General features: G+C 38.3%; 1 protein-coding gene across 1 annotated transcript in view; it reads left to right on the top strand.

Annotated features, from left to right (window-relative positions):
• The first annotated feature begins 11,014 nt into the window (after positions 1–11,014).
• The window catches only part of LOC104601404 (aluminum-activated malate transporter 8-like), a 2,933-nt gene continuing 62 nt past the window's right edge, over positions 11,015–13,885 (top strand). Inside the window, exons 1-6 of the mRNA XM_010264706.3 lie at positions 11,015–11,520; positions 11,667–11,807; positions 11,935–12,207; positions 12,353–12,543; positions 12,870–13,013; positions 13,298–13,885. The exon at positions 13,298–13,885 is cut by the window's right edge and continues 62 nt beyond it. Of these exons, the coding sequence (XP_010263008.1) occupies positions 11,235–11,520; positions 11,667–11,807; positions 11,935–12,207; positions 12,353–12,543; positions 12,870–13,013; positions 13,298–13,789 (1,527 nt within the window). The 5' untranslated portion in view covers positions 11,015–11,234 and the 3' untranslated portion in view covers positions 13,790–13,885. The remainder of the gene's footprint in view (positions 11,521–11,666; positions 11,808–11,934; positions 12,208–12,352; positions 12,544–12,869; positions 13,014–13,297) is intronic.

The raw sequence follows: 13,885 nt of genomic DNA, 5'->3' as shown, positions 1-13,885 counted from the left end.
TTCCCTGGTTTTGGTGAGACATTGGATTGGAGACACTAGCAACAAACCCATGTTTTTACCGAAAAAACGAAAAAGAAATGCTAAACTCTTATCAAACTTAAGGCATGCAAGCATAAATTTCGACATCCCTATATACCACCAGAATCACATTAATTGAATCTGATAGTTTCCAAATTTCAATATCAATTATTACCATTGTCTTCACTTAATTCATACCATCAATCCGGCTTTCAAAACATCATACCCAAATACATAGAATTCTCCATTATCTTACCAAAATTAAACCGGAAAAAAAAAAAACAGCCAAACGTTTCGTCTTAACTATATCAAGAACAGTCCAAATACATAGAATCCTAAAACACTTTTATATCCCTATGTGCATCAAAAGAACAAATATCTCTGAAGCTTATCTAATAAACACAACCCAAGTCAATGTGCTTAATTAATTATATAAAGGGAAACAAAACCCATGTTCAAAGTCAAAGCATAAATTTCATCCTCCCAATTCTGTCAAAATCAATTTTGAATCATGCCTCTGAAGGGATGAGAGATTCATCGTATGGATGCCTAAAGATTGCGGAATAAGGGAGCAAATTTCAAAAAAAATTCTCTCCATTCAACTGGGAATCGCATTCCCTATTTAGAAAATCATATTTTCAATGATCATTCTTGAACCATAAACTGAACCAGATTTGAACCAAAAGGAGTAGGAGAGGATTATACCTGATACGGAGAAACAGTATGCCCCAACGAACGTGTTCACGCCCAAGGAAGGATCCAAAGACTGCTCTCACTGAAGATGGCGCAGTGCAGGATGGAGCAGAATCAGTAGTGTTCTTCTCCAAGAACTCTGTCCTTCGCAAGAATCAGCAGGATGGCACGTGAGCAGAACTTCCTATCAATTCTTTCTCAAAGAACTGATGTCAAGATCAAATCTTGACTTCTCCCACAACTGGAGATCGAACTGACAAACAGGGGCGGCAAGAACAGGGAAGCGACAAGAAAGAATTCTGCAGGGATGCTTAATTCTTCCTTCTGTGATTTTAGCCCTAAGAGGATCTGGAATATCTGTGTCTAAAGGCTGCCGCCCCCTCCTTCTTTTGTTAACCTAAAAGATCAGCTCCTAATCCAATTAGGAGCTACTTATCCAAATCATATTTGGATCAGCCATCTCTTTAGGTGATAAGGATAAACCCTTATATTATCTGCAGATTATGTTAGCTTTCTCCTAATCTTATTAGGAGGTTTCTAGATCTGAATGTGATTCAGATCTGGACTCTCTGAGTGGATAGGGTCAAGACCCTATCCTATCTGCTAATCCATCTCAGAATTCGCCCTAGCCCAATTCGAAATGGGCTTTAGGCCCATTAAGCTTATGTACTCACTTAACCTTCCTAACTGCTGCCCAATTGGGCTTCCTTGTATGGCGTGGGACCCAAGCATTGATCTACACATCAGCCACATGGGTTTGGCCCAGTCTTTGTTACAAGGCCTGGCCGAATACACTGTTATGGACAGTGCACCCCCTAAAACCCATCAAATGGGCTCTATGGGCCCAACACTTACCCTAAGTGGTCTCTGGGCCAAACCACCTTGTAATACCCAAGGACTGTGGGCAAATGCAAGATTAGCCCATCAGGTATTATCCTCAATAGTCTTACACTTAACCTCTCAGCCCATAATGATCATACACTGCCCGACAAGAGAGGACCTCTCCCTCGGATGCAAGGAACAGTGTTGCATTCTTTACTTATATGGATCCCGGGAATTAAAACATTCTTGCAAACATTTTAGAAACCATAATATATATACTTTTATATCTCATATAAAATATATTTTGCAAAACAAATCTCAACGATTGAAATCGGCTACCGGCAGTCTTGGTTTCCATTAGTGAGAGTGCATCCCCGATCATTACCTTTGTCCGACAAAGGGGCTGATCCTGTCACTATGATCACCCACTCAGATGAATTCTCAGACTATCCCAACATACCCAGGTTTTGACCCCCGCTAAGGATCTCACTGATTGGTACATCAAAGACAACCCAATCCGACACACAGTGCAGTATCATAATCGAGTCTAGGGGTCAGGTGTAACTTTCCAGTTTTGCCCATCAATCTCCAAGGTTCAGGGCAATACTGGAAATCTAGTCCAGTTCATAGATTCAATTAATCCTACACTGTATGTGCCTAGGGTCTCACCCTAGCGCAGCTGAGACAGGCCACCCCAACCGACTTGGTGGCACCACAATGTCAGTCTTATCAGGATAGGTCTCCTCAGACCGACCCACTGGCTGTGAATATTCTAAACTAACACGAGTCTCATTAAGTGTCCAGTTTAAGGGTATTACACAGAAACATACCAAGGGAACATGAATCAAATATGCACTTTTATTCATTTACAATAAACTCATAAAGTACATCATTCTGATTGAAGCTAAAGGCATACAAAACTGTCTAACAGCCTCAAAAGTTGAAAATATTTTATTTTGTAAGATGCACCATTAATTTAATTGCTTCTCCATTTAAATCACCATCTCCAATCTCCAATGGTTGAAATAAAATCAGGACTGATTGACAATGTAAACGGAAGATGCAATCGAAGTTTGAATGCACTACTCGTCATATGTTGGGGAATATCTTCTATTTATCATTCCGGCTAAAAAACAATATGAATCTTATGATATATTTATCATTTCGGCTAAAAAGCAAACGGAAATCTGAACTCGATCGGAACGCCGGATACTTACGCATCTGTCCTAGTCCTATCTAGCTGGTTTGTTGCCTTGAGGGCCAAACACATTTTAAACTCTGAAGTCAAGCATAAATGTTGTCTTCTCTCTATACATACGTACTGTCAAAATCAACTCTGACGTCCATTGTAATTGTACCTTCATGTCCGGAAGATTGAAAATGTTGCACAGAAAACAAACATTCAAACCCTAACCAACTACGTTCATACCAGAGACTAGTGTTCTTCATCATAGGAAGCATTTGCCACGTTTCTATAATGTTAGTTAGACTTAGATGAGTGGTTGGACTTGGGCTTCTGTGCAGTTGGAATTTGTTGGCATCTGAAAAACGAGTAGCCAACAGCCTAGCATTCAAGGGAATGAAGTATATATTGAAACAGTGGCTATTGAGCTTGAAATTATTATCAAGAGTAGTAATTGATTAGCCAAACAGTGGCTATTGATGAGCTGAAACTAAAATTAAGCTGCTGTCACCTGGAAATCATGTTCTTTTGAAATACATGGCCAATTTGGAGGGTGCTGGTTCCCTACCCATCTTGTAGACTTTCTAATTCCTCTCTGTAGTTGGATTGATATATAGATAGATTGAGACCCAGAAAAATAAATACATTTATACATACAAAGTTCAACTGCAGTGAACATTTGTGATGCATTAAATCAACATTCCGGATCATGTTAAATGGGTTACATGATATATTTATTTTTCATTGCTTCACATTTTACAAAATATACTTTAATGTATATCTAACTTTAACCGTTGCTTCATTTTTTTTTCTTTGCTTCATATTGCAGGCCATCATATATCAATGTGCCAAAACCTTACGTTTTCATTGAAAATAGTTACCACTAGAGACCGTTTCTACGACAATGACATTTTTTCCCTAACTTAAAAGCTGTGTTTGGTTTGAAGGAAACAGTAGGAAAAAGTAGGAAAAGGTGGGAAACATTTACAAACCTAGCTTGTATACTTTTCCCTACCTTTTCCTTCTAACCAATACATAACCTAGACTTGATTAATTATCTGATCCCACTTGGGATTTTGGAAGACATTCAGCAAGCTAAACAGTGGAGCCATTTCAAACTGATATTTTTTTCTACAACAACGAGAAAATTGAAAATTGTGTCATTGAATCAAGTAATGCCTGGATGTTAATTAGTGCAACCCGTCTGCTCATTAAGAGAAAAAACAAAATGTACAATTAGTTTTATCCTCTGCTCTTCATCATGACCTAGAACTTAAAGGATCAAGTAAAGCATGAGGCAAAGTGGATTGACTACTGCATTTTGTACAAGGTGTGGGCATAATCTGGCTATGGCATTATTCACTGAGACTTTCGCCCAAGTGAACCAAAGGCTGCCAATTTGGTCCACATGGAGTAACAATTAATCTCTCCTGCTTCAATTTCAATCTGTGGAGGGATGAAGTGCCCAATTGACTCCATAAATGAAACAGATAGCCCGACCCCATGGATTGATCACAGATTCATCAGTTCACTTGGATCCATTAGCTAGTCAATGATAATGCCAGTACTGCATATGTTTATGACCAATGGATGGGTAATTGGGTATGTACCACGTGTGGGCTTGTTGGGCTTAACCATTTTCAAACAAGACCCACTTTATTGGACTGGTGGAAAATGTTTTCAGATTTCAACTCTGATATGAATCCAATAGCTCATTCTAGCTCTAGTCTTGATTATGATGGGTTGAGCCTTTTTCTGGTAATGGGTCTGAAATTAGGACTCATCTCTGATACAGGTCCGGATCTCCTACATTTTCTTCTTTCCCTACACTTCCATTCAGTCTGACAGGTGTCCCATCCACATAAGTGCATACCCAAATTACCCTTTGCTTCCCAATAGAGCCCACCAGCTATCTCCAGTATTCTCAATCATCACATATTCACACGAGAAGAAGTTATTGGCCAAACAGCTCCACGCCTGATACAATTCAGATTCACATTCATGAACCAGTACTGGAAACCCATTATAGGTTTTGTCTTCAACTTGCTGCTTGGTGTCTTCATCAACATCTCTCTCTCTCTCTTGTGGTGCAAAACAGCTTGAATATCATCTACATGTCAAGGACCCTTTTTCAGAGGCCATGCTTTTTAATCACCTTCTGCTGACTGTGCTTCTTTTCCCAAAAGAACAACAACAGAGGAGATAACATTTCTAGGCTGCTTCCTTCTTGATCTTCCTTCTCTATGTACTATACATGCCAACATTCCATTTCCTTGTGTTTGTCTAAGACATTCTCTGCTTCTGTGATGAGAAGCCTGTGATCATAGACTGGCATGACAATTGTAAAAAAGAAAAATGCAAATTTAAGATGCATTATTTGTTTGGTTGAGACTTTCCAAGAAATTCATTGACTGTCTTATGGGTTGTTTTCAATCATTCTTGGTGCTTATGTGTTATGCACAAAAATGTGGCCGCGGAATATGTTAGCTACTTTTGAAGCTTAACGCGTTAAGCCCTCAAAATGTGGCATCCAAACGTGGTGTCTGACATTCCTTTGGACATAAAGGCTTGACACTTGCTAGGGAATGTTGCTGCAGACAGTACTGAGTAGAGTGAGATGTGCAAATACTATGGATTTAGTTCTAGGCTCTATTGACCAGACGAGCCTTATCTTCTGTGAGGGATCAATTCAAACGTATAGGAAGTATCTGTTCAAGGTATTGTTATTGCCTAGTGGCCTTCAGGGAGTAATAAGGTCATTTCATTGGGATCCAGTTCAGTGAGTCCTAGGTTTGTTGATCGATTGGACTTATGTGCTAGGCTCTACCCTCTTAACACTACCATCAAGTGCCTTAATTTCGTAGGGCTATATTCTAAAGTAATTAAGCTAGCAAGGAGGTCAAGGACATCCGGTCCTATGGCTTTGTGGGTTAGAGTCTTATGTGCCTTAAAACTCTTCAAATTAATACTATAAAATCCCCCTTCAATAGGGTCTTCCAAAGTGAGTTACCCAATTCAGGGAAATGTCTTTGCCATGGGCTGATTTGAAGCCTCCTCAGGACTTGACACGTTACCCCACTTATTTCTTTATTTAATTTATCCTTTTAATTAAAAGAATATCTATTTTTTTTTCCCCAAGAGCCAAGCTTTGAACTATTATATATGAGTCACAGGCCATCTACCTAATTCTCTCAATAAGTTAGTGCTTTGAACTGAAGATATGGGAGTAGATTAAGATGGAGATAAAAAGAGTTGTTGCTATATATACAAGTGGCTCTCTAAAGAAGTACGTATCCAGTTTAATTATATGGGTCAAACTACTATTAATTGATGGTTTACAAATCGTTTTCAAAGAAAAGAGTACTATTAGAAAGCTAAATGAGATTTGAACTTGCTGACGCTTGGGGGAACTGGGAAACCAATATTAATTCATTGTTGTGAGGCTTTGGACTGTCATCTATATATACGCTTTCTACATGGAAACAAGGATTTCTTTTGTATTTGGGTTGAATAGGCAAAATAAGGGGAGAACTGGGGCTCTCTAAGTTCCTTAATCTGCTCCATATTCTAACCAATGGCTTAATGGGTACGTCCATGTACAGAGTAATTAACCACAAAAACCAAGTAAAGAAAGAAAAAGAAATCTTGGATCATGGAATTGATCATACTAATGGCCTAACCACATGACAAACCCACTATGAGCTTATATTCTTTCGGCTCTGCGCACTAACCACGGTCTCTGGATTTAGTACGGGCACTTTTGAAGCCATGATCGTGGTCTGTTCATATATAATAATAATACTGTAAACAACTTGTAGATATTTCATTGATTGCCTGAAAAATAGACTCCTAGATATTTCATGATCACAAGGCTAGAGCTGCATGGGGCCGGGGTCTATAATTCTAGGATGTTCTTGAGGAATGACTGAGTCATGGCATTGTGATCGATCCAATTTTAAATCATTGGGTTGGACACACGAACTCATAGATTCGAGGATTGTCATGAATTTGTAGTTAGGGGTGGATTCGAGCCGAACTGAGCCAAATATCTTGCTATTCGTGATTGGTTGCCAATATATTATGAGGTTTGAGTTTAATTCGAGCTAGAGATTTGAACTCAAATTTGGTTCAAGTCAAAAGCTTGTAAGTTTGTGCTCTGCTTGAGCTCCACTATGAGCCAGCCATTTTATAAAAATAAAAATTATACATATAGTTTTTTTATTTAACATATAAAAATTAGTTATATTATTATATATATAAAAAATAAAATATTATGTATATATATATATATGTATGTATATACGTAAAAGCTTGATTAGGCTCGCGAGCCTCACAAGTCGAGATTTATTGGGCTCAAGCTCGGCTCAATTAGCAAATGAGCCTATCTATTGGGCTTGAAGCTCGATTTAGACCAAACTGAATCGAGCTTTTCACGAATTGAACTCGAATAACTCGTAAAAAGCTCGATTAGGCTCGCGAGCCTCACAAACCAAGATTTATCAGGCTCAAGCTCGACTCAATTAGCAAATGAACCTATCTATTGGGCTCAAAGCTCAATTTAGACCGAATTGAATCGAGCTTTTTACAAACTGAACTCGAATAACTCATAAAAAGCTCAACTTGTGACCATCCCTACTTGTGTGGCTTATGATCTGTCGAAAAAAATGTACCACAGTTACGTCTCTTCTGCTGATTCTAGGAATAGCCTACAAATCTCATAAAGTTAATGCATGTGTGAAAGAGTCACTCACCTATACCAGCTCCCACATGCCCGAGATTGAATTGATCAGATAGTTATAACTCCCCTATCCTCAACACATTCCTTTAGATGGTTAAACGTGATGACAATGGACCAAAGCCTCAGAGAAAAGTTCATGGAATTGATTGTTATGGTCATTCTGATCACTCTGATCAGTGCTCAGTAGGATCAATCATATGGAACCCATTCGAGAATGGGTCCTAGTGTCCCACATGTGTGTCTTCAAAAGGTTGCAGACAACCATGGGCTCCAACAGCCGAGGTGCCTTAGATGTCTCCCTCTCTTTCCAATATTTAAAGACAAAAGCAAAGTACAGATTGCGATTATTTTTTCCTTTCTTTTTTGCCCTTATATTGCAGTATCAAAACCCCAGTACTAATGTGTCCTTATTTTGTTCTTGAACCAGATTTGCAATTCTTGAGGGAGTTAGGGACAAGAATGACCGAGTTGCTTTATGTTGTATTGTTCTAGAGGAAAATAGAAAGCGTATAGGTTGGCGTAAGTGGATATGTCCAATTCATATCTCTATAGTCATTATGTCTGAGAGAAATGTCGAAATCAAGGAAGTTTCTAAGATATCAGAAAATGGGTTACACTGTGAGGTGGGTTTTAGAGCGTTACATGATTTCCGTAGCCGTATATATGTACGATGGAAGAACAGAAATATATAAGGGATAAGGTTTGGATGAGAAGGAAGGAGAGAGGAAATACAGAAAGGGATCAGGCTCAGAGGACTTGAAGCTTTTAATTATTTTGCTTCTGCTGTTTTGCACTAAGTCACTGTGAAATTCAGCAAAAAATTGAGTGTGCCCATGGAAAGAGAAAAGAAAATTTCCCATTCTTATGTAAGGCTAATCTCACTACTTTAGTTGATAAACATTCAAAAATAATTTCCAAATCAAAAGAAATAAAAAAAAATCTAAACATCATTCGACTTTATTTGCTCATATATCATTCAAAAATTTTAAATCTTGAATTGAGATAGTCATTTTTTTTGGTGAAGGTCCCCCCTACTCCAAAAAGAAGAAGAAGAAAGAAATGATCTAGTCAGATCCTAGTCACTGGTGAATGCTGACTTGGCTGAGTGGTTCCTAATTAACTTGTGAATATTAACTCTGATGCTAATAAGTAATAGTATTCAATATTAGATTTAGCTTCAATTTAATGGCTAAACATCAGGCTTTTTGAAATCAGATAAAAAGATAGGATATTATAAGTTTATATCTTATATTAATATAAGGGTTCGACTATGATATGGAAAAGATATGATATCAAAAACAACTGACTAATAAACCAGAATCATAAATGTAATAGGGAACATGGTGTTATTTATCAAAATTTATGGGTGGGTTTTGATTGGTCAAAACTCTTTCCATATCATATCTTTTCTGCATCATAGATTTTCCCTTAATATAAATCCATGGCTGACATTAATTCTGAGTTACATTTGTTTTTTTTTTTTTTCATGTTGATTTAACTTGTATATGCAAGATAAGGGTGAAAATTGTGGTTTTTGAACCACCGTTGATCCAGATGGTTGGACCATTCATCCTGAGAACCGTTAGGCAACCGGCTCTGTTTTACTCCAAATCCAGTCTTTGACCAAAAATCGTTGAATCGGTCAATGATTCATTGACTCAAATGGTTGAACTGTCAATCCATTCAATAATTTTTTTTGCCATTTTTTATTTTTAATTATTTTTTTAATTTTTATTATCAAAACAAATTATCCGTTTAAACCAAATGATCAAACCATCCACGTAAAAACGAGTGACCAGAATGATTCCGTTTCCCAATCGTTTTTTAAAACCATAGCGAAAATATAGTATGGAAGTAACTAAACATCAATTCTACAGCTGGTAAAGATGTGAGCCATCATTTCACCTTTCCCAACGTCCCTGTTACACTGTGAGTGATCTCTGGAGGAATCGAAAAGCTGACAGTGGTCCTACCTCATACAATTTTGGAAGCCACACTACCACTTTAATTTCCGAGTTAACTCAACTCGAACAAGACATTGAAAAATTCACCTTTTGTAATTGTAGGGTTAATTATAAAAATAAAGTTGGAATTATTTTTAGGTGCAAACTTTCAAGGAACCGTTCAACTTAAAAGTTTAACATGTTAGGTGAGAAAATTTAATTTCATTTATTTTAAGTGTAGAAAGATAAGATGATACAATTTTAGTGCAATTTCATACATATATATATATAGGTATATACATATTATACTTTGAAGGATAAAAATCTAGCACAAATTGGAGCCCATGAAGAAGGGAAGCACCTCTACTTCAAGGGGAGAACAAGTATAGAAAAATTGGCCATGAAAATGACAAAGTGGTGATGAGGATGGTCTTCAATTACAACTCTGGCTCCTGCACACATGACGCCAGAATTGCACCTATCATTCATATAACCATTTAACCTAAGTTAGGTGCCTGAATAGGTTTTTATTCTCTAATATGTTCCTCATGTAATTAAAACATTTGACTTGAAGGCTTAAGCTAAGGTGAGGTGGTTTTTGAATAGGTTTTTATTCATAGAAACGTTTAACCTATAACTTGTGCTGAAATTTAATTAATTATAATGATAACGATGAATATCAAATGCTAAATCACTTTGGTTGGGGTCTGAGTGTCTGACCCAAGTAGCTAGAAGGCTCCATAGCTCTGAGCTTCTATTGCTTCTGTCGTGGCAATTGGCAAAGAAGAGGCCCTGACAGTAGATGGGCTAGAGACAAAATCACTACTTTGCCAAGCATCTTCACAGGGTGTGCACATATTCAACTCATGTCCAATAGAGGATCAATATATGTGTATGGGTTGACTCGATCGGCTATATATATATATATACAGATACAAAGCTTGGCGTGAAAGATGCTTCTTTTTTTTAAGGTTTGACTGGTCAATCTATGTGTTACTGTTATTATTTTTTTTGGGTGAGGAAATCTGTGTGTCAATTAAAACCCTGCAACAGACACAGTTAATATATCTGAGTGAGTCAACTCAACCAAGATCTATCGGTCAATTTGTCTGAATCTGAATGCCGTGCTAACTCCGTTGGTTAATTTACAAGCCACATAACAAATACTTCCAGAGTGGGATACAGTGCACATTTACGGTGGAATCCACTGTCAATTTAGCTAGGTATCACCGTCATGACTCATGAGTAGGGGAACTCTACGCATTGAGAGAGAGAGAGAGAGGCCTAAAGAGAAAATAGCTATTTCCAATTTTCCATGGGAACTCTAGCTTTTTTTTTTCTCCGAATCATGCTCTGCCATTGAAAAGTGTAAAAGTTAATTAGATCCAAGTTACAGCTCCGTCACCCGGTCACTTACCTTGCTTATTGCCTTATTCCCCTCTCACAAAGAACCAAAGAAAATCTCTGTCTTTTCTCAAAGAACCAAAGAAAACATTTTTTTTATGTTTTACTACAAAAATAATCATACAAAAAGCACATCCGGATCTGTTAATAAAGTAATTTTTAAGTTCCGCCAACTTTTCTTCTTATAAATACAGGTGGTGAGAGTCCCTCCAAAGTCATGTTCTTGCCAAGCATTTCTGGCTTCCAATTTCCATCCTTCTCTGTCTGGTAACTTCGCTTTGTCTCTATTTCTCTCTCTCTCTCTAGTCTAGACTACATACAAAGGAAGCCCAGCAGCCAATTAAGAACCGAATTGAAGCTCTTTTCTTTTTCCTACTGGACTACTGCCTTCACCACCCCACATCCATTTTTAGATCTGGTTCATTAACCAAGCATGGAGATTGAATCAGCCAGTGACAAGAAGCCTGGGCTCCTTGTTCGTGGGTGGTCGTGGCTTAAGGCCTTGCCTGAGAAATCTAAGGCCAAAGTAATTGAGGTGGCAAAGAACGTAAGGAAAGTTGGGCAGGATGATCCAAGGAGGATTGTCCACGCTCTCAAGGTTGGGCTAGCTCTCTCCGTGGTTTCACTTATTTACTACTATAAGCCTTTTTACGATGGCTTTGGAATCTCAGGGATGTGGGCTGTATTAACAGTGGTCGTTGTCTTTGAATTCTCTGTTGGTAAGTTGAAATCCATAAGCTTCAATTAGTCCCCAGCACTCACCACAATTTTCTGGGGATTTATCATTCCTTCCTTTGCTTACATATTGATTTTAGGAGAGACTTCTACACCTAAAAGTAATGAGATTTGAACTATATATGTACAGGTGCAACCTTGAGCAAAGGTCTAAATAGAGGATTTGCAACATTTCTCGCTGGTGCCTTAGGAGTTGGAGCTCATTACTTGTCAAATCTCTGTGGAGACAAGGGAGAACCTATAGTCCTTGGGCTCTCGGTTTTTCTTCTAGGTAAGTTTCTCTAAAGATGGAACAAAGTGATGATGACCCACTTCCATTGAAGTTGCTTCAAGCACATGGATCATTGTTCATGTATAGAATGAAGCTTATTAATTCAAATTGATCGAATGTGTTGCAGCTGCAGCGTCAACATTCTCACGATTCATTCCTGGAGTCAAGCAAAGATACGACTATGGGGTGGTGATATTTATATTGACATTCAGCTTGGTAGCTGTGTCTGGTTATAGGGTTGACGAGATCATAGAGCTGGCTCACCAGAGATTGTCAACTATTGTCATTGGAGGCCTAACCTGTGTGATCATATCCATTTGTATTATGCCAGTTTGGGCCGGTGAAGATCTTCACAATCTGGTTGCTCAAAACCTGGAAAAGCTCGCCTGCTTCTTAGAAGGTGCATTATCACTAAGTGCTGTAGAATTAAACATTGAGAATAAATAAATCAAACAGGAGAATAAACCACCAAATTACTACTACATATTGCTTCTTGTATTTCTTTTATGTGGGCTTTCAGACTTAAGAAGAGAACTTATTTTCAGGATTCGGGGGTGAATACTTCAAAGATTTAGAGGATGGGGAGATTGTTGTGGTGTCTAAAAGTGGCAAGCCATTAGCCGAATACTTTAGAAATCCAGAGGATGGAGAGGCTGCTGTGGTCTCTAAAAGTGACAAGTCATCTCTTCAAAAGTATAAAAGTATTCTTACTTCAAAGACCACAGAGGACTCCTTGGTGAGGAGAATCTCTCTCTCTCTCTCTCTCTCTCTCTCTCTCTCTCTCTCTCTCTCTCCTCGTCATACTTCATATAAAATTGTATGCAAGGGTTACGACAACTGCACGTTCACCACTAGTTTCCACCATTTGCATGGACCTTCCACCATAGCTTCCACCTTCCTTTTTCTTTCTTTCTTTCTTTAATTACTTGGGGATGTGGATCTTTCCATGAATATTGGCAGACTGCCATCCTTCATTTGTTTACACTGCTCGTATGGTTGCATAATTCAGTGGTATTTTAGCTTTATGTTATTGTTACTGATGGAATTATGTTAATTTTATAGGCCAACTTTGCGAGATGGGAGCCTGGCCACGGGCGTTTCAGGTTCCGTCACCCATGGAAACAATACCTGAAGCTTGCAGCGCTGATTCGTCAATGTGCCTATCTACTCGAAGCTCTTAATGGCTACATAAACTCTGACATCCAAGTACTACTCTCAGATCCTTCACTCATCAAAATAATCTTTGGCACAGACAACTAGAAGAATAAATTAGTATTATTATTACCACCACTACTACTGCTTTTGCTTGTACTGTTGCTACTAGCTTTCTGGAAATTCTGTTTTCACGTGAAATGCAACTATCTGAGGTTTAGATCTATAATCTGCAGAGAATATCTATATTTTATGCCAGAAAAGATACTTCCTTTAAAAGGGTTCCTGCAAATACTCTTAATTTTTTTTTCCTTCTCTAACTTGTAAAACTCTTACAGATCCCACCAGAATTCCAGAGGAAAATTCAAGATGAGTGCATAACTATGAGCTTGGAATCAGGAAAGGCTTTGAAGGAATTATCAGAATCTATCAAAACAATGACAGGCCCAAGCTTGGCGGATCCCCATGTAGAGAACTGCAAAAATGCTGCCATGGACCTCAAGACCACACTGAAAACTGCACTTCTGGAGAATTCAGACCTCTTGGGAGTCATACCTGCTGCAACAGTGGCTTCATTACTAATCGATATTGTTGTCTGCACTGAGAAAATTGCAGAATCTGTTCATGAGCTTGCCAAGTTAGCACATTTTAAGACTGTGGAACCCACAGTAACGCCGGAGAAATCACAACTACTTCACCGAGGAACCGTAAACCCGCTTGCTGAAACTGACAGCCCTGAAGTTGTAATTACAGTATCTGGGTCAATGGAAGCTTTGCCAGAAGGTGCGAATCCTCAGGCACCAGTGAATGGCAAACATATAGACGTGTAAATATATGTGATTAAAACACATAAACAATACAAAACGCTCAACTTGTATTAGTAAATGTTGAGTAATATGAGCTTAATGAGCCTCGGGATAGTCAGC

Source organism: Nelumbo nucifera, chromosome 2 (genome assembly GCF_055504915.1).
Source record: "Nelumbo nucifera cultivar China Antique chromosome 2, China Antique-T2T, whole genome shotgun sequence".
NCBI classification, from domain to species: Eukaryota; Viridiplantae; Streptophyta; class Magnoliopsida; order Proteales; family Nelumbonaceae; genus Nelumbo; species Nelumbo nucifera.
Note: the sequence above shows the minus strand (reverse complement) of the source record. Positions and strands in the feature narration are given on the sequence as shown.